The following is a 20,793-nucleotide window of genomic DNA, read 5'->3' on the forward strand; positions in this document are numbered from 1 at the left end:
CCCCTTTTTCCACTTCTCTCTAGGCTTTGTTTTCTCGCAGGGGTGCAAACTTGTCACCTTTTAGCCGTTTTAGGCTGTTCTTACCTCAAAATAGGTCAACCGTTTTCATAAATGTTCTTTTGTTTTCAGACAAAAAAGTAAATGTTTCACCTCTTTGGGCCATCACCAGTTTGCATCCCTGTTTCTACCCCCCCCCCCATCAAATGTGGTTCTCCATTGTGCGTTGTTATTTTCCATAAGTGTGTGTTTTCTGTTTTGTTGTCTTTGACCAGTTCTTTGCGGGGGCACTTTGAACGCCACGGCGATGGCCCAGACCATCGCGTCTCCCAACGCCTACCCTCCGTTCACATCGTGTCGCTGGGTGCTGGACGCGCCTTCTCTGGAGACCATCAAGATATCCGTGCAGCAGTTCAGCCTGGAGCCCAGCCAGAGCTGCTCCAACAACTATCTGGAGATGAAGGACTGGCCCGTGGTGAGACACTAGGATCACGTCACCATTTCTCCCTTTTTCAGGGAGTTCTTTAGACTGAACGACATGGTTCAACAGGGCAACAGAGCCCCCTTGTGGAGCTGGTGTATATTCCAAGATTCTATACAATCTAGACAAGATAGGATAGTCGTATTCGAATGAATGATCTTTATTGTCATTGTAACAGGTACAACAACATTTAGGTGCTAACAAACAAACACAATCCTAAGATAATAAAGAAACAAGACATTACGAGACATTAATAGACATAAATAGGGGGGGATATAAATAAAAATCGGGGGATAAGTGATCGACATCTGAGAATGTATCTATTATGTGAACTTCTATACTTCTATACACTATATGGCCTATTCACAGGGGGTATATAGACAGGGGGGAGTTAGCATGTAACTGTGTACTTTTATAAACATATGGACTAGTAGACTTATATAGTATATGACCCAGTATATGACCCTTATCACAGGAATGTAATTCACACTTATTCATATTCAGGAACTCATGTCTTTCTAATGTGTGTTTCACAGGGAGACTACGGACAGTCGCACAAGTTCTGTGCCGCAGACTCTCACGTCCCTGACTTCTACAGCTATGGACGGACCATGCATGTCACCTTTAAGTCTGAGGCCTTCATGTCTGGCAACGGCATGACTCTGACCTATCAGGTCGCAGGTACACTGACATCAGCCCCAAACATCTCTGTGACCATTATCAGCAGATGGAGCAGAGCCTTCAATGCTCTGTGGCTCTGTGTCTCTGTGGCTCTGTGTCCTCTGTGGCTCAGTTGGTAGAGCAAGGCGCTAACAACGCTTAGATTGTGGGTTCGATTCCCGTTGGGACCATACATACTGAAAATGTATGCGCTCACTGCATAAAATTAATTTAATTATTATTATATATAATAATTTATAATGATTTTATTTTTATTATTATTACATATAAATATATATTTTATTTTGTATTATATATAATAATAATATAGTATAATAATTATAATATATAATTTATAATAATAATACGTATTATTATTATATAAATATATAGATGTTATTATTATATATTATTATTATTATTATTATTAACATTATTATTCTATATTCTTCTTCTTCTTCTTCTTATTATTATTATTATTATATCAATGCCTCTTTCCACTGTTCCAGGCTCCTAGTTGTCTGACTCTCCCTTGTGTTCCAGGCTGTAGCCGTACCTACGCACAGGCGTATGGCTATCTGAAGAGCCCTGGCTGGCCCGACGAGTACCCTCATGACATAGACTGCACCATCATCCTGCAGGCGCCTCAGGGCAGCGCCATCTCCCTGTTCTTCAACAGCTTCAACCTGGAGAGCCACACCTCCTGCACCTACGACTACCTAGAGGTGAGAGAACTACACCCAAACAACTTACTCACTCTGTCTGTTACTAGACGCCATGAAGAAACAGTTAGAAACATTATACCATTATATATCATTATATAAGGGCCGGTGAGAATTCCACTTCTGATATTTATGTGTCTCGACCGGCATTTTTGGAAATATGACGCTGTAATTGCTTTGCATCAGCTAATAGGGATCCTAATAAATCAAATCAAATAACATACATACATACCAATAATCACTATGTCATTAGTGTCTCAATTTGGGGTACCCCTGTCAATCATGGCATTTTCAGAATGGTTGTCTCTGCTGTCTGTTACTCAGGATGGTTATCTCTGCTGTCTGTTATACAGAATGGTTATCTCTGCTGTCTGTTACTCAGAAGGTTATCTCTGTGTCTGTCCCTCAGAAGGTTATCTCTGGTGTCTGTTATTCAGAAGGGTTATCTCTGGTGTCTGTTACTCAGAATGATTATCTCTGTGTCTGTTCCTCAGAAGGGTTATCTCTGGTGTCTGTTACTCAGAATGATTATCTCTGTGTCTGTTCCTCAGAAGGGTTATCTCTGGTGTCTGTTACTCAGAATGGTTATCTCTGTGTCTGTTCCTCAGAAGGGTTATCTCTGGTGTCTGTTACTCAGAAGGGTTATCTCTGTGTCTGTTCCTCAGAAGGGTTATCTCTGTGTCTGTTCCTCAGAAGGGTTATCTCTGTGTCTGTTCCTCAGAAGGTTATCTCTGGTGTCTGTTACTCAGAATGGTTATCTCTGCTGTCTGTTACTCAGAAGGGTTATCTCTGTGTCTGTGCCTCAGAAGGTTATCTCTGCTGTCTGTTACTCAGAATGGTTATCTCTTTGTCTGTTACTCAGAAGGTTATCTCTGTGTCTGTTCCTCAGAATGGTTATCTCTGGTGTCTGTTACTCAGAAGGGTTATCTCTGTGTCTGTGCCTCAGAAGGTTATCTCTGCTGTCTGTTATTCAGAAGGGTTATCTCTGTGTCTGTTACTCAGAAGTGTTATCTCTGTGTCTGTTACTCAGATTCGCAACGGCAGCACGGCGGACGCCCCTCTGTTAGGGACCTTCTGTGGCACCGCTCTCCCCAATCCCGTCTTCCCCCTGACCAACCAGCTGTACATGCGCTTCAAGAGCGACTACTCCAGAACCTACGACGGCTTTGACATCACCTGGACCTCCTCCTCCCAGGGTGAGACATTTCCTCCACAGCGAGGTGACCTGGAGGTGCTCTGGGCCTGCTGGCCTGGGTCTGAACCAGTTCCACATAGAGGGTCAAGAGACACACTCCTCACAATGGTCGAGACCTATCAGATGAAGTGTTATTTGATTGGTCCTGAACGAAGGCTTGTTTCATGGTGACACGTCAGCTGTGTATCTATCCGCAATGGACCTATCGCTAAGCCACACCCCGAAATCGAAATTGTCCAATCATATCACAGCAACAGGGACAGGCAGAAAACTCGGGCAAACAACTCGCTAACATCTGACGGTGAAAAGCTTCTAGCCAAAATATTCTTGTCATCTTTAAAAAAAAAAAAAATACTTGCTGTGGTAAATCAGAAATCCGAAATTTGCCAAGTCAGTCAGTCACTGTCAGCGAAGCTTTGTTTGTCCCGAGTTGTCAAAGGGGACGTGGCTTAGCGATAGGTCCATAGGATGGTCTCAGCCAGGCCAGATCAAACGTGACATTGTTCTCTTCTGTGTGTTGTTTCCCTAGGTTGTGGCGGCGTGTTATATGGAGACCACGGGACGGTTACGAGCCCCAACTACCCTGGCTCCTACGCCAACGGTACCAGCTGTGAATGGGGCATCAAGGCTCCCAACGGGCGAGTGGTGACCGTGACTTTCGCCCAGATCAGCATCGACGACCCAGGAGACTGCCAGAACAACTTCCTGAAGCTGTACGACGGGGAAGACGCCAGCACTCCTCCTATTGGACCGTACTGTGGAGCGGTACGTACTACGGGATCCCCGTTTCTATCTCTATCTGTAGTTTTTCTCTGTTGATTCCTTTGTTTGTTACTCATCGTGAGCTTAGAATGATAAGGTTCTATCTCCGTTTAGGGTAGTTCAGAGATATTGAGCGTCAACGTTTTTACATTCCATTATGTTTTGTGAGATGGAATCTTTGTATTTTATGAATTACTAACTCAAAAATGTCAACATTTTAAAAATAACACCACACAGACATTAATAAACACCTAATGGATCAGATTATGTAAAAAAACTAAATTTTGACCAAAAATGGAGATAGAACCTTATAATCCTAACGTCACGTCATTACAACATAGTTGTGTTTGTATGATTTCAAGCTCAAGTTGGTATCAATGTAGCATGGTATTATATGTTGTATTACTGTATATTGTAAGATTGTAAGAATGGCATTGTTGGATGTTCTCATTATGGGCTTTACTGTGTAAGACACCGGGTCAAATGTTTCTCTCACCTTTCTTTCTGCCTTTTTTCTTCACTCGTAGGAGACGGATATCGCTCCGTTCACAGCGTCGTCACACCATGTCTACATCGTCTTCAGCGCCCAGTCTTCTGTCCTGCCCTCAGGATTCAGGCTGACATGGGACAGCTGAGAGGACAACACAACACACACACACACACACATACACACACACACACTGGTATTACACTAACCACATGCTTGTTTATACATTCTTCATATCATGTCAGTGAAACTGGACTCCTGCCATGCAGTCTTTGTAGACCAATCAAATCGTGAGCTTAGAATGATAAGGTTCTATCTCCGTTTAGGGTAGTTCAGAGATATTGAGCGTCTTTTTTTACATTCCATTATGTTTTGTGAGATGGAACCTTTGTATTTTATTAATTACTAACTAAAACATGTCAACATTTTAAAAAATAACACCACACAGGCATTAATAAACACCTAATGGATCAGATTATGTAAAAAACTCAATTTTGACCAGAAATGGAGATAGAACCTTATAATTCTAACGTCACGAAATGTAAATACTAGAATTGCTCTGAAATTGTTACTATGGAATATATCTGAATCATCTGTTTTTATCTGTTATTTCCTAAAGAATGAGAAATATATGCTATGAATATAATAAAGGAATATGTTGTTTTCTTCATTGGATGTGAATGTCTCTCTGTTTCTCAGTGTAAACAATCTCCGTCATCCTAGTTAACACGGCACAATCTTTAACAAGCCCTGTTTTAAAAGTATTATAGCTGCATCTGCCTCACAGGACAGCTGCAGTGAATTATAACCTCATTTATTTGATCAGGAGGCTCAAGTTTATGAGGATCCGTTCCAGTCAGTCCTGTTATCAGTGGAATGTATTTTGGTTCTGAGAGGCAACAGTCAAGCAATATATATTTTCACGAGTGGGGAATACTGCACACTATTAAGCTCTCTGTGTTATGATATGAAGCTATTTTAAGCATCTGGTTAGTCATTTTGTCAAGTTATCCCAATTAGGACAAAACATGTAGGCACCCTATTTAATTCCCCCCCCCCCCCTCGCTCTCTACACTCTAACCTCTCTGTCTGAATAGCTAATAACTTTCAGTTACTGGCTGGGCTAATTTGAGTGTCTGGAGTTTGAAACCCTCTCGGTCTGCTGGTCCCCCTCCCCCCCAGACACGCCTCAACTGACCTGACACCTCTGACAGCTCTGATCAGACGTCAAAGAAAGAATGAGAGAAAAAAGAGAGGGATGGCAGAGAAAGAGATAGAGAGGGAGGGGGGGGGGGTGAGCGCAGGAGAGTAACTGCTGTCAGAGAAGGATGGACACAGACGAGGCTAATATCGCCTCTCAGGGGAGCTCGGTTTGAGGGACTTAAGCTGTGTTATTCCACAGGACCCAATAAAGGGACCACAGCCATGTTCGAGTATTATGATGTAGCGTGTTTAGCCACCCAGCTGTCCTAAATGCTCCTATAATAGGCCACAGACAAAGGTCCAGTTAAACCTCTCCGTCTCTGCAGAAAGAGGGTTAGATTCTCCTCCACTGAGAAGGTTTAACTGCCTTTTGGTCCCCCTTCACATGGAGTGCGTAGAGGATGCCTGTCTCTTGTGAGGTACAAGCTATTGGGGGCAGGGCTGGGTGAAGGTTTTCACAGGGGATGGGAGAAACCTGCCTGGGTTTTTCTTGAATTTAAGAGAGGTCAGAGTTCATGGGAATCTCACAATTGTAGCAATGTGTTGGAAAAGTGGGGAGCATGATAATGACCTTGGGAAACAGGGAAAGAACAAGTGTGTGTGTGTGTGTGTGTGTGTTAACCTATACAATATTTATATGTCATCTTAAAACAAGTGATTTAACACTTATGGAGCTTGCTTGTGGAATAACTTTATCCCTAACCCTAACATGATAACCCTGCTAATGCAGACCCACTAAACGTTTACATAAGGGTAAGGCCCCATCATCGGTATGTTAATGATATATTTAAATGGCACTCAGCCTTGTGTGTATTCCTGCGAAGGTAGTCCTGGAATATTGCCTGAGAACGCCCCATAAATCAATGAGGAAACTAAAAAAAGGGTATGCATGACTGCATTCTCACTGTGGTGCCCACCCAGCACTAAGCAGCCCCAATAGCTCATTTGCACACTGCATTAACATGCACCCTCCCCCCTTGGACTATGTCAATGAACACACACACACACACACACACACAGACAACGTTTTTATCTCTTCTCTTTCTTTTTTGGGCGAAGAAGGGGGTAGAGTGAAATATTTCACAGTGCAAATAGAAACTGGACCCTGAATTCTAGGTTTCCCCACAGCAAGGCAAAGTTCACTCCTGCTGCCAGCATCTGTTGCCTCTCACGCCGAATATAATCAGCCTAAATATAGAACCCACTGTTTTCGCTGCTCTCTTGTAGAAATGACCAGACCACCCTGAAGAACAAGGGGTACAGAGAAATTGAGAGAGTTTGTGAAGAGAAAGAGAAAGGGTAGTGAAGGAGTGAGAAACACAAGACAGGTACTTTGTATAGGGAATTGTCAGGCCTGGGCCCAGCCAAGCCTAGCCTAGCCCCCGGAGGGAGTTGAACTCAGGAAGGGGACTCCTCTAAGGTTTACCTCCTGTCTACGCCTGGCTGGATATTCTATGCTGGAGACAGAGGAGGACGAGGAGGAGGAAGCTCAGGTTGCAGAGTGGTTCTGTGTGGATACTAGGAGGCCGGCCAGAGAATGTGTCTCCCACGGAAGGTAAGCAGAGGTGGGCTTGGCTGGGGCTGCAGGGCACACAGAGAGCATCTGTGAAGGGCTGTGGAGGGAACTGGATGACACATTTTACATTTACATTTTTGGCATTTAGCAGACGCCTTATTCCAAAGCGACTCAAATATTGTGAATGTGTACTTATGATCAGGGAGTTAACTTTCAGGAAATAATGAATAATAGCATTTCAGCACTATAGGCCTAGTTATATTTGGGCATACCTTGCCTAAACTCATTCTTTTACACAACAACAGAGTTTAACTGTCAATCATACAATAGTGCGATTACAGGGAAGGTGTCTGGGAACTGCTCCTCCTGAGACATCTTCTGCCCCTCAGCACTACGTCTCCTAAAGACACCCGCTTTCCCCTCTACTGTGTCCCTAAAAACTTCGTTTGCCCCCCTTGTACTGTTTCTCTGTTTCTCCAGTGTAATAATAATAATAATTAAAAAAAAAAAAAGTTTTAGAAGAAGGTGATAGGAGAAGGTTTTTCCTTCTATCAGTGGCCCCGGGCCTGCGCTAGATTACTCTTCCTGCTACGAATGGTGGACTGATGATGACATGCTTAGTATTCAAATGTATTGATTGTAAGTCGCTTTGTAATAAGGCGTCTGCTAAATGCCATTTCACTTTCCTGACATTATGAGGGGAAAATATACAATAGCCTTGGAAATAGTTCATTATAATTGGGAGATCTGTAGTAGCAGTGGTGTTGTTTGTATTCAAAGGATTACTGTTGAACAAGTCGTGAGTTTAGAATGATAAGGTTCTATCTCCGTTTAGGGTAGTTCAGAGATATTGAGCGTCAAAGTATTTTACATTCCATTATGTTTTGTGAGATGGAACCTCATTTTATTAATAACTAACTCAATAATGTCAACATTTTCAAAATAACACCACACAGGCATTAATAAACACCTAATGGATCAGATTATGTAACTACATTTTGACAAAAATGAAGATAGAACCTTATAATTCTAACGTCACGAAATGTGTGTGTGCATTGTTATGTGAGTTGGGAGAAAATATTAAAGTATCCAGTCTCAGAAATATTTAATGAAACGAATGATGGGCAAACTAGTTATTATTTGTCAGAACAAGCGTTCAACTACGGAATCTGCTACAGTGAACTGTATTGTTGCTTTTCATTTCATTTCTCAGAAGTTATATCTTTGAAATCAGATACAATCTGTCAAATGAGTCACTGAAAGCATCGGGACATAATAATATTGTTTCACTGCGGAGCATATTTCTGTTGCAACACGCTCGTACGCTATTGGCCGAAAAAAAGACAACAAAGCAAACGCTTCAGAGAAAACCGAAAATCTGATTGGATATCCATGTTCACTTTCCCTTTTTTCTGAAGGATGGTGAAAAATGATTGGATGAAAAACGGGACTCTGCTGGTAGCGTTTTTGGGACACGTTCGGATGTAGGAAGTGCCCTTTTATGGAAGGCTGAGAATCGTATAGACACACACATTCACTTCCGGTTGGGTGTGTGCATTTACAGCTCTCTCTCGGAAATAATAAATAATACTGTCTTTCACATCAAGAAGTGTACACTAAAATCATTCCAGTCCGAAAAGGTAAGCCTTGTCGATCCTTACAACACACGATCGAACTGATTACAATGGACACATGTCGCGTATCCGCTATCAAAGCAACTTTTCCTGGTCACAAAAGTATCCGTCTGTTAATTCAACTGGTTGTTTCAATGTAACATCTGCGGCGATCTAAACGATCTTGTGGTTACATTGTTACATTGTAGAAAATGTCCAAGTCTTTGAAGAAGATCGTGGAGGAGAGTCGGGAGAAGAATATCCCCGAGGTGGACATGTGTGACAGGGGGGTCTCTAACATGTTGGACATCCCAGCGCTTTGTAAGTAACCCTACTATTTACTTTGATCTCACAAACATCAACATTCATTTATTTGATGTCCACAATGTGCATAATTTTTTGGTCATTATCGGAGAATAAGATGACATCATCATTTGATCTGCAGATGCACTGCCAAGATCAACTGCTCAGAGTGTCTAGACTGATCCCCGATTTATTCATTGTATGACACCGATTGTTACAGTCAGATGCTTATGGTAATGCTTAGGGTAAACATGAGGCTGATGTTTGTTTTGGTCATGATCTGCTTATTTCCGCATACATGCATCTATCATGTAGATTTATTAATCGCCTAGAACGGTCTACTCTAGAGGACGGAATGAGAACTTACTCCACAATGTGGATTTCCGTTTTCTTCACTTACTTACTCATCACATGCTAAAACCCTAATCTCTGAATTGTAAATAGAATCAAGATGTTGAAAGATGGTGAATGAGATGTTGAATGTTTGACTTTGCTTTGCAGTCACACTATCCAACATCACCCAGCTGGTTCTGAGTCACAACAAGCTCACAAGTAAGTCATCCGTTGTATACTACAGCTATTCCTTTCTTCTGAGAACCTCGAGTCAATCCTAACATGTTGGCAGAAAGAGGATAACAAGGAGCTCGATCGGGGGGGTACATCCTTCGCTAAAGGTAAATCCAGGCTTTTTTTTCTTGTGAGATTTATCAAAATAAGCCTAGATTTTCCTTTAGCAATGTTGATGGAATACCCCCCAGGACATTAAACTGTCCACGTTGGTTATGTGTACTACCCGATTGGGTATCAACTCTATGTTATTGGTTGTCTTTAGAGCTAAAGGCTAGCTGTTCGTGACGTTAGAATTATAAGGTTCTATCTCCGTTTTTGTCAAAATTTTGTTTTTTACATAATCTGATCCATTAGGTGTTTATTAATGCCTGTGTGGTGTTATTTTTAAAATGTTGACATTTTTGAGTTAGTAATTCATAAAATACAAAGGTTCCATCTCACAAAACATAATGGAATGTAAAAACGTTGATGCTCAATATCTCTGAACTACCCTAAACGGAGATAGAACCTTATAGTTCTAAGCTCACGTGTTCCCTTGAGTTAACACTCAATATAGCTCTCAGGCAACCTTACTCACTTTATCTCGGGACCCAGAATCTCATGGAGAGTCTGACTTAGCCTGACTACTCATCACCTAAACACAGCTGTGTATACCTCCTTGTCTGCACGATATTCCATAGCTATACTGCTTGTTACCACTAGAGTGCACACTTCTCCTAACCTGGCTGATCAAAGGAAGAGGCCCCTTCATACTGAAAACACTGGAGAGACAATTACCTGTTCTGGTTCAGCCCGCTTCAGAAGCAAGATCTGTTTGAACAAAGTCTTTTTTAACAGACCCCTTTAGTTCTCTGTGTTTGTAAAGGCGCTGTTTATGAGATAGCATGCCACCACTGCTTGTGCTTTCTGCTTCGATTCTGTGGGGCCAGAGCTAGGAGCAACAGTTCACACACAACCAGTAGACATAGTAATTAGCACAGACTGTAAGTCAGTGCTCAGAGTGGTAAGATATGACAGAGTCATCATGAGGAGGGAAACCAATCATCTGTTAAGCAGTATAACCTGCATTTTTATTCGAGCATTTTTCAGTAAATGGTAATGGTAAATGGACTGCACTTATGTAGCGCCTTTGTTGCTGCTCCAAAGCTGCCTCTCATTCACCCATTCATTCACACACCAATGGCGGCAAGCTGCCATGCAAGGCGCTGGCCCGCTCACTGGGAGCAATTTTTGGGGTTCAGTGTCTTGCCCAGGGACACTCCGACATGTGGCCAGCCGGGGCTCGAACCGCTGATCTGCGAACCTTGTGATCATTAGACGGCGGCTCTACCTCCTGCGCCACAGCCGCCCCGGCTCACTATGGATTGAACTGAATACGAATGGACCACGTCTGCTTTGGTCTTTAACCAGGTTGAGTTGGTATCGATGCTGCAGGTACTCGACTACAAGTTCACATCTGATTGTGTCGATGACGGTGCTTTGCTTCTGTGTTTACCTCTCAGCCTGCTATCTCCACTGCCCTGTTCCCTAATCCCCATGAAGATCTCACACTATTAGATTACACATTTCTGTCTCAATGCTATTTTAAGACTCAAGATCAAAGACTTTGGGATTAGCTAATTAGCGTCATTATCATCCATGGCCATTTTCCTGCAGGTGGATCAGGTACGTCTCAGGGTTAGCCTCATAATCATACTAGAGATGTGTGTGTGGGGGGGGGGGGGTGTAAACATTGTTTTGTATGTGAGGTGGTTTATGACTTATGACTCCTCTCCTTACCTGCTTTGAAGATATACGATCTATCTCCCAGATATAAAAGAGGGTGTGCATCTTTTTGAACTTGTCAGGGCAGTCAGGAATAACAGTGACATTTGAAAGGTCTTTCATTAGAGAGGCGAAAGAGGGAGGGAGGGAGCTAGCTAACAGGGAGAGCAGGCTGCCTTACGGAGAGAGAGAGAGAGAGAGAGAGAGAGAGAGAGAGAGAGAGAGAGAGAGAGAGAGAGAGAGAGAGAGAGAGAGAGAGAGAGAGAGAGAGAGAGAGAGAGAGAGAGAGAGAGAGAGAGAGAGAGAGAGAGAGAGAGAGAGAGAGAGAGAGAGAGAGAGAGAGAGAGAGAGAGAGAGAGAGAGAGAGAGAGAGAGAGAGAGAGAGAGTGTGGGATGGAGAGAGATAGAGAAAAAGAGAAAGCTGGTTAGGAAAGGTTGAGACCCTTTCCCTGCCACCCAGTCCTTACATGGTTCTGGACCATTACCATCAATCTATCTGACCATTAACGACTGAAGTGTCATAGGGTCTAGTTACACTTGAACCCAGTGTTTCTTCACACACGCACGCATACACCCCCCCCCCCTTTCTAAATGCCAACACTATTTCTTGTGGATTAAAACAGTATATGAATATCAATATTGCACTGTAGATTCTACATGTTCTGATCCTGGATAAATCACTCCATAGACAGAGGAATCACTAAAGCATCCAGGCATGACTGAGAACATCGTACAAACCAGGGAAGGCTGTTGAGGGTTGTTGTGTTTTCTCGTGATATGTTTACCTCGTACCGTTATATGTTCATCATTCATACATTGAATCATCTCCTTTACGATTGTGAATTAGTTTTGTAATGAGTGGGGAGGCCGTTTAACAGTCACTACTGATGTAATGATGATGAAATTGTCTCTCCAGATAGGACATACAGTAAGATCTGGAAATATTTGGACAGTGGCACAATTTCCATAATTTTGGCTCTGTACCCCACCACAATGGATGTTAAATGAAACAATGGAGATGTGATTGAGGTGCAGACTTTCAGCTTTAATTTAAGGGGTTGAACCAAAAGATCATATGAGACGTTTAGGAATTGCATCCATGTACAGTCCCCTATTTTCAGGGGCTCAAATGTATTTGGACAAATAATCATAAATAAAATGATAAAATAGCCTAATCATAAATAAAATGCTCATTAAAATGCAAATTCTTAATATTCTGTAGAATCCTTGAATCCTAGAAATTACTGCCTGAAGTCTGGAACCCATGCTGGGTTTCCTCCTTTGTGATGCTTTGTCAGGCCTTTACTGCAGCTGTCTTCAGTTGTTGTTGTTTGTTCGTGGGTCTTTCTGCCTTTAGTTTTGTCTTCAGCAAGTGAAATGCATGCTTGATCGGGTTGAGATCAGGTGATTGACTCGGCCATTGCAGAATATTCCACTTCTATTCCTCCTGTGTTGTTGCCTCCTGGGTTGCTTTCGCAGTATGCTTGGGTCATTGTCCATCTGTACTGTGAAGTGCCGTCCAATCAACTTTGCTGAATTTGGCTGAATCTGAGCAGACAGTATATCCCTAAACACTTCAGAATTCTATCTCTCTGATGGGGTTTTGCAGGATGACCTGTTTCACTTGCATTGAGAGCTCATTTGACCGCGTTCACAGCAACAGCTTCCAAATGCAGATGTCACATTTGGAATCAACTCAGACCTTCTACCTGATTAATCGATAAATAAAGAACAAAGGAATAGCCCACACCTGTCCTTGAAGCAGCTTTTGAGTCAATTGTCCAATTACGTTTGGTTCCTTGAAAAAGAGGGAGCTACATATTAAAGAGCTGTAATTCCTAAACCCTTCCTCCAATTTGGTTGTGAACACCCTCAAATTCAAGCTGAGAGTCTGCACTTTATTCATTATATAATTGCAAATTGAGTATTTATTATGTTTTGGTTAACATCTAAAATAGCAACAATTCTGCCTGAGTCCGAATATATATGGACCTAGCTGGACGAAGTGGATCCGCCTTCATTCAGACAATATGAACCGTTGTTTGTTCAAAGTTTCACAACTCGCGTTAGACAAACCCAATGTCACGATTAAACCCTCTCAATACACACACACCTGAAAGACCCTCTCCGAAACGTCCCTGTGAGACGGCATTGGTATGCGCGGGGGCACGCTCGGCCATACTGATCTCCCCGGAGCCGTTTGTGTCATGTACACCTGGCCTGTTTGTGTACACACACCCCCCCCTCTCCCTCTTCCATCTCTCTACCCCTCCGTCCCCCCGGCTCCCTCATCCCTCCTTCCCTCCATCCTCCCCTCCCTAACCATCGCTCTCATTGATCAGACCTCTAATCGGATAGAAACCTCGTCTCGTTATCCCGCCATCGATCTCTGTCCACCTCTCAAAAATTGACTCGCTGGGGGGGAAGGAGGCGGGGGAGGGAGGGAGGCGGGGGAGGGAGGTGAGCAGGTGAGGGGGCGGTGGCAGGGGCGGAGGTTGGTGAAAGAAACAGATCTGTTATGCTAAACGTCTCTCCGTCGTTAAAATGTCAAACCTATGGCCCTGGCCAGGAGAGCCACAGATTAAGCCATCAAAGAGCGTTAGCACCCTGGCCGATAATTAGCTCGTTAAGCTAAGCTTTATCACCCTGATGTGACCTCAGCTATTGCTTACTACTACAGCTGTTGCCGTGGTTGGACTCTGTGGTGCTTTTGTTAACGGAGTATAGTGATGAAACAATATGCATGTTGAAGAAAGAGACGTGTGCTTCAACAGGGATGAGAAGGTAGCGATGTGAAAAATGTTAATGTGTCTTTTGTTCTTTCTCCTGTCTCTCTCTCTCTCTCTCTCTCTCTCTCTCTCTCTCTCTCTCTTTCTGGGTCTGTCTTCCAGCTGTGCCTCCCAACGTTGCAGACTTAAAGAATCTGGAGGTGCTCAACGTCTTCAACAACCAGATCGAGGAGCTGCCCACGCAGATTAGCAGCCTGCAGAAGCTCAAGCACCTCAACCTGGGGTGGGTGTCTCTGTCTCGTGTGTGCATACGTACATCGTGACGTTAGAATTATGAGGTTCTATCTCCATTTTTGTCCAAATTTAGTTTTTTTACATAATCTGATCCATTAGGTGTTTATTAATGCCTGTGTGGTGTTATTACTAGTTAGTAATTCATACAATACAAAGGTTCCATCTCACAAAACATAATGGAATGTAAAAACTTTGAAGCTCAATATCTCTGAACTACCCTAAATGGAGATAGAACCGTATAATTCTAAGCTCACGACATGTGTGCATACGTACATGTGTGCGTGCGTATCGAGAGCCATCGTTTCTCATAGTTTTTTTCTGATCAATGCCATGCTCACAATGCCCCCCCCCCTCTCTCAGAAAGCAGAGGAAGACTGTTCATTTACAACCTGTTTATTTGCAAGCCCCCCCCCCTCCCACCCTCAGGTGATCAGAGTCTCTATGCAGAAAAGTTGTCAGGGATCCTGTTATTTTCGTGCATTTGTGACAGGAATCACAAATGTTAGTTTTTTTTAGTTTTGTTTGTTTTGTTAAATGTGTCGTCTAATTGTCTTGTTGTTGCCTAGGACCCCCTTGAAAACGAGATAGCATATCTCAAGGGGCTATTCCTAATAAAGCGATTTCTTCTATATATAATCACTTTTAAGATCGATTAAGCTCTACAAAGCCTCTGCTAATAGCTTGGACCGGTCACTGTAGTGGAGAGAGTCGCCACTAACCAGCAGCCACACATTTAGCCCAGTGCAATTAGAATAATAATAGTATATGACATTTAGCTAACGCTTTTATCCCAAGGGACTAACATTGTAGTTAGTGCATACATTTTTCAGTATATACGGCCCCAACGGGGAATGCAATGAACCGAACACCTCTGGCCAATCAGTGTTAGAATAGGAATGTACACCCGCTTGTTCAAGAATTGAACTATTTGATGTCATACTTAACACCTAACAATAACGAGTGGCACCGTTGATCAGATGGAAATGGACATAAGAGTTCCTCATCACTGTGACCCCTCATGATGCATGTCTAAGCGGGCATGGCTCATTGTGACCTAGTTAAAGGGGCAATCTGGGATTCAAACAACGACAATGTCAATGTGGTTCCCTGCGCCTCATTTTCGGGTAAACAGCTGAGGGGTGGGGCTGGAGAAATGTAACCACTCGTGACCTTAGAATTATAAGGTTCTATCTCCGTTTAGGGTAGTTCAGAGATATTGAGCTTCAAAGTTTTTACATTCCATTATGTTTTGTGAGATGGAACCTTTGTATTTTATTAATTACTAACAAGAAAATGTCAACATTTTTAAAATAACACCACATTAATAAACACGGATCAATTGGATAGCAAACAATGGATCAGATTATGTAAAAAACTACATTTTGGCAAAAATGGAGATAGAACCTTATAATTCTAACGTCACACACTCCCAAATTCCTAGACAGAGCTACGGATGCAAAGCCTGGCCATCCATTCATCTGATAGCTTTCCCATTGTTTTGATGCTATAGCCGACACGTTTGTTTAGTTGTAAAACAAGCTATTATTTTGGGGTTCGGATAAAAATGGATGTACCCATCCCAGACTGGTAATACACTTGCTGGTGAATATTGGGAGTGTGTGTACTGTGTACCTACCCAGGGGCGCTAGACGTGTCCCTTGTTTCTAGACTCCCATTGTCTTCAGTGAGTGAGTGGCCCGTATAATGCATGTCACTTGTTTAAGCCTATTTGGGGGAGTGTTCCTTCCTGCCAAGGCCATGGGAGACTTCATAATTTGGCTTGGTATCGTGTGTGTTTCCCCCCGCTGTGAACACTGAACAGAGAAACAGGACATGTTTGTTTTCCCATTGTTCCCCCCTTCTCACCCCCTCTTCAGTACAACTTCAGTCACAGCCCAGGGGTGGAATTAGCAGTTAGCAGTCACAGTTTGAGCCTCGAATTGTTGAAGGGGTTGGGGTTGGGGGGGGGGGGGGGGGTCCTCAGAAATAGAGAGAGATGGAAAGATAAGGGATCGGGTCCCAATGTCACGCGGGATTACGGAACTATGTAACAATCTCCCGCCGCCGTCTCTGACATTCTGTGTTTGCTATTGATTGGCTGTCAGACGCACCATTTCCCAACCATAATCTGGGAAACATAAGCCGCAGAGTTGTATTCAGAACCCTGTGTCCCTCTTCTCCACGTCCTGTGTGTTTGTGTGTGTGTGTGTGTTTGTGTGTGTGTGTGTGTGCGTGCTCGTGTGTGTGTACGTTTGTGTGTGTGTGTGTGCGCTCGCATGTTGCGTACCTGATCTCATTTGTCAAAACAATCCGTCAGCTGACCCTAATTGCCTCGCAAACACTCGCCGTCGCCGAATCAATTTGTTTTCGCTTTTTAAATCCGTCCTGAGAAAAACACAGTGTGTCTTTGAAACGCTCTCTCGTTGTTTGCATGGCGAGGGTATCGGAACGGATAATGGAAATTCCCGAGGACGTATAGACTAGGCAGAGAGAGGCTTAAGTGGATGGTGTCAATCAGGACCTGAGCTCTGATTCTCTCTGACACACCTTGATTGGCTCCCCCCAGCCCACCCTATAAAACCCCTTAATAGACTTTCCATAGGGCAAACTGCCTATGTGGCGTACTAGTGAATTCTTGGTTACTCCTGTGCGTGACGTTAGAATTATAAGGTTCTATCTCAATTTTATGTCAAAATCGAGTTTTTGTTTTACATCATCTGATCCATTAGGTGTTTATTAATGCCTGTGTGGTGTTATTTTCTAAAATGTTGACATTTTTGAGTTAGGAATTCATAAAATACAAAGGTTCCATCTCACAAAACATAATGGAATGTAAAAACTTTGACGCTCAATATCTCTGAACTGCCCTAAACGGAGATAGAACTGTATAATTCTAAGCTCACGTGTGGTATCAATGGTTGAAACAACATCGCACAAGGCTGTGTAGATCTTACTGTACATGATGCAAACCGTAATGAAAGATTGGGTTTTCACAAGGTGCTTTGTTCTGTTTGTTTGGTATTTGTCTGTGTGTGTGTGTGTGTGTGTGTGCGTGTGTGTGCGTGTGTGTGCGTGTGTGTGTGTGTGTGTGTGTGTGTGTCTCCAGTATGAACAGGATGAGCGCGCTCCCTCGTGGCTTTGGGTCCCTGCCTGCGTTGGAGGTTCTGGATCTGACCTACAACAACCTGAACGAGTCCTCACTGCCTGGAAACTTCTTCTACCTCAGTGAGTCTCTCTCTCTCACATGCACACACACGGGCACACACACACACACACACACACACACACTCCTCCTCCTCTTCCTCATCATCCCAATCAACTCTCCTCTATTCTCCTCCCTGTTCTCCTAATTGACATTCTCTCTCTCTCTCTCTCTCATTCTCTCATTCTCTCTCTTTCATTCTCTCATTCTCTTATTCTCTCTCTCTCTGTCTCTCTCTCTCTCATTCGCTCTCTGTCTCTCTCTCTCTCATTCGCTCTCTGTCTCTCTCTCTCTCATTCTCTCATTCTCTCTCTCTCATTCTCTCTCTCTCTCTCATTCTCTCTCTCTCTCATTCTCTCGTTCTCTCTCTCTCTCCCAGGCGCTGTGCTTGTACAGCTAATAGTCTGTTATTTTTAATACTGATGATGACATAATGAAAGCACTTTTTCTAACAGCAATCAGCTCTGTTCTAGTGTTCCTCATCTATCAGAGGCGGCCCCTCTGACACGCCACACCGCCGTGTCACTACTGATTCTACTGATTCTCTGTCCAGATGAAAAATGGATCTGATTAATGAACGAGCGGCATATGATTAAAGACAATCAAGTGTACGGGGGGGCGGGGGCGGGGGGGGGGGGGGGGGGGTGGTGTACATGGGGCTATTTTGGGCATTGTATGCTTCCTATGTAACCCTGCTGATATCCAGGTCTTCAACCTATGTGTGTGTGTGTGTGTGTGTGTGTGCGTGTGCGTGTGCGTGTGCGTGTGCGTGTGCGTGTGCGCGTCATTGTCAGCAAATGTGTCAATGTGTGTTTTGGTTATGAAGACATCCCACTCCCCCCCCTCCCCCTGCTTGACATGCGGCAATAAATCTCTATAGTGTGTGTGTGTGTGTGTGTGTGTGTGTCAGCTGGTAACCCGCCCTGGCGAGGCGTTATTAATCAGCCATGACTGCTTTTATTGATCATGCTTCGGCCTGGGTAGAACTGCAAGTCCAGCGCATGCACACAGGCAAACCCCCACATGCAACCTCCTGTGACACAGACATGGATACACTCCCTCAACAGATGTCACTCTCCCCCCCTCCCCGCCTCCCCCCCTTTGTAACTTCCAGCCACGCTGCGTGCACTCTATCTCAGCGACAACGACTTTGAGATCCTGCCTCCAGACATTAGCAAGCTGGCCAAGCTGCAGATAGTGAGTCATTTATCTCAAATATCATTGAAAAAACGATGTCTTTCTCTCCCTTCCTTTTGTGTGTTCTGTGGATTCCCTTTTATATTATGATTTTTTGGTAGATTTCTTTGGCCCATGTATTGAAGCAGTTTGACAGGTAGTGAACTGGCATGAATATGGTGATATGATATCCCCCTGTAGGAGTAAATTATATGGGGGACTTATGTCATTACATGACAAAAGCTCCCTCGGTGAATGCTATGTGGTGTTATGTATACAGTATGTACGTGTGTGTTTGTGTACGGTATAATCGTGAGCTTAGAATTATAAGGTTCTATCTCCGCTTAGGGTAGTTCAGAGATATTGAGTGTCAAGTTTTTACGTTCCATTATGTTTTGTGAGATGGAACCTTTGTATTTTATGAATTACTAACTCAAAAATGTCAACATTTTAAAAATAACACCACATAGGCATTAATAAACACCTAATGGATCAGATTATGTAAAAAACTAAATTTTGACAAAAATGGAGATAGAACCTTATAATTCTAACGTCACAATATGTCAATCTCCCCGCGTCCCTCCTACAGCTCAGTCTGAGGGATAACGACCTGATATCTCTGCCTAAAGAGATCGGAGATCTGGCCCAGCTGAAGGAGCTCCACATCCAGGGCAACAGACTCACGGTGCTGCCCCCTGAACTGGGTAATTACCACACTCTCACACACTCTCACACACTCTCACACACTCTCACACACTCTCACACACTCTCACACACTCTCACACACTCTCACACACGCTCACACACTCTCACACACTCTCACACAGTCTCACACACTCTCACACACTCTCACACACTCTCACACACTCTCACACACTCTCACACACTCTCACACACTTTCACACACACTCACACACTCTCACACACTCTCACACACTCTCACACACTCTCACACAGTCTCACACACTCTCACACACTCTCACACACTCTCACACACTCTCACACACTCTCACACACTTTCACACACACTCACACACTCTCACACACACTCACACACTCTCACACACTCTCACACAGTCTCACACACTCTCACACACTCTCACACACTCTCACACACTCTCACACACTCTCACACACTCTCACACACTTTCACACACACTCACACACTCTCACACACTCTCACACACTCTCACACACGCTCACACACTCTCACACACTCTCACACACTCTCACACACTCTCACACACTTTCACACACACTCACACACTCTCACACACTCTCACACACTCTCACACACGCTCACACACTCTCACACACTCTCACACACTCTCACACACTCTCACACACTCTCACACACTCTCACACACTCTCACTGTTGGCTAGTAAGTAAAAAAAAGTAGTAAGTAAGTAAAATGTATTTCTACAGCACCTATCCCAGACCAGGGGTCACAAAGTGCTTTACATATATAAGATCATAATACAAGAGCAAAAGTTATAGCAGGTTAAAATAAGCAAACAAGTGAAAATAAGAGCAAGTAACAAACAACAAGTGTACAACAAGTGTACAACAATATCAACAGGACACAGAAAGACAGGCTTTTGGGGTTAGCCAAAAGCCTGTCTATACAGGACAGTCTTTAGCTGTTTTTTAAAAGCCTCGACCGAGACCGCTGATCTAAGATCCAAGGGAAGAGCAGTCCAAAGCTTGGCACCCACGGTTTTGGAATGCTCGATCACCCTTGGTTTTTAATCTGGCACGGGGGACAAGCGACAAATCCTGGTCAGAGGACCTGAGAGGCCTACTGGGGCTGTAAGGATGCAGCAGGTCACAGATGTATGCAGGTGCCTGACCATGAAGGGCTCTGTAAGTGATGACCAGAACCTTGGCTAGCTGGGGTGTTAGCCTGGCAGGAGAGGAGAGGAGAGAGCACATCACTTATACCAGACTGAAGGCTTCACAGACTTGCACAAACCCCCATAGAGGTCACTAGGGGTCATACCTCTCTCCGACAGCCTGTTACTCCCCCCCCCCCCCATCCACTCAACGTACGTATGCACACTAGGGGTGTAACAGTACACGTATTCAAAACCAACATTTTCCACCATTTTCGGTACAGGT

At 43.7% G+C, this 20,793-nt stretch overlaps 2 protein-coding genes across 3 annotated transcripts in view; both read left to right on the forward strand.

Moving 5' to 3' along the window:
- cubn (cubilin (intrinsic factor-cobalamin receptor)) overlaps nucleotides 1-4,452 on the forward strand; it is a gene marked incomplete at both ends in the record, with an annotated part of 54,043 nt that extends 49,591 nt beyond the window's left edge. Inside the window, 6 exons of the mRNA XM_080543830.1 lie at nucleotides 273-472; nucleotides 1,015-1,159; nucleotides 1,682-1,863; nucleotides 2,891-3,056; nucleotides 3,585-3,820; nucleotides 4,345-4,452. Coding sequence (XP_080399956.1) covers nucleotides 273-472; nucleotides 1,015-1,159; nucleotides 1,682-1,863; nucleotides 2,891-3,056; nucleotides 3,585-3,820; nucleotides 4,345-4,452 — 1,037 coding nt within the window. The remainder of the gene's footprint in view (nucleotides 1-272; nucleotides 473-1,014; nucleotides 1,160-1,681; nucleotides 1,864-2,890; nucleotides 3,057-3,584; nucleotides 3,821-4,344) is intronic.
- A 2,218-nt stretch (nucleotides 4,453-6,670) lies between these two features.
- Nucleotides 6,671-20,793, forward strand: part of rsu1 (Ras suppressor protein 1) — a 35,684-nt gene continuing 21,561 nt past the window's right edge. Inside the window, exons 1-7 of one of the 2 annotated variants that reach the window (XM_080543753.1) lie at nucleotides 6,671-7,062; nucleotides 8,846-8,957; nucleotides 9,441-9,491; nucleotides 14,165-14,285; nucleotides 17,403-17,521; nucleotides 18,613-18,695; nucleotides 19,264-19,378. In XM_080543753.1, coding sequence (XP_080399879.1) covers nucleotides 7,045-7,062; nucleotides 8,846-8,957; nucleotides 9,441-9,491; nucleotides 14,165-14,285; nucleotides 17,403-17,521; nucleotides 18,613-18,695; nucleotides 19,264-19,378 — 619 coding nt within the window. In that variant the 5' untranslated portion in view covers nucleotides 6,671-7,044. Of the gene's footprint in view, nucleotides 7,063-8,455; nucleotides 8,664-8,845; nucleotides 8,958-9,440; nucleotides 9,492-14,164; nucleotides 14,286-17,402; nucleotides 17,522-18,612; nucleotides 18,696-19,263; nucleotides 19,379-20,793 lie in introns of those variants that run through there. The other variant, XM_080543754.1, reaches the window with a different exon arrangement.

This window comes from Nansenia antarctica, assembly GCF_963989245.1.
Source record: "Nansenia antarctica genome assembly, chromosome: 13".
Taxonomy (NCBI): domain Eukaryota; kingdom Metazoa; phylum Chordata; class Actinopteri; order Argentiniformes; family Microstomatidae; genus Nansenia; species Nansenia antarctica.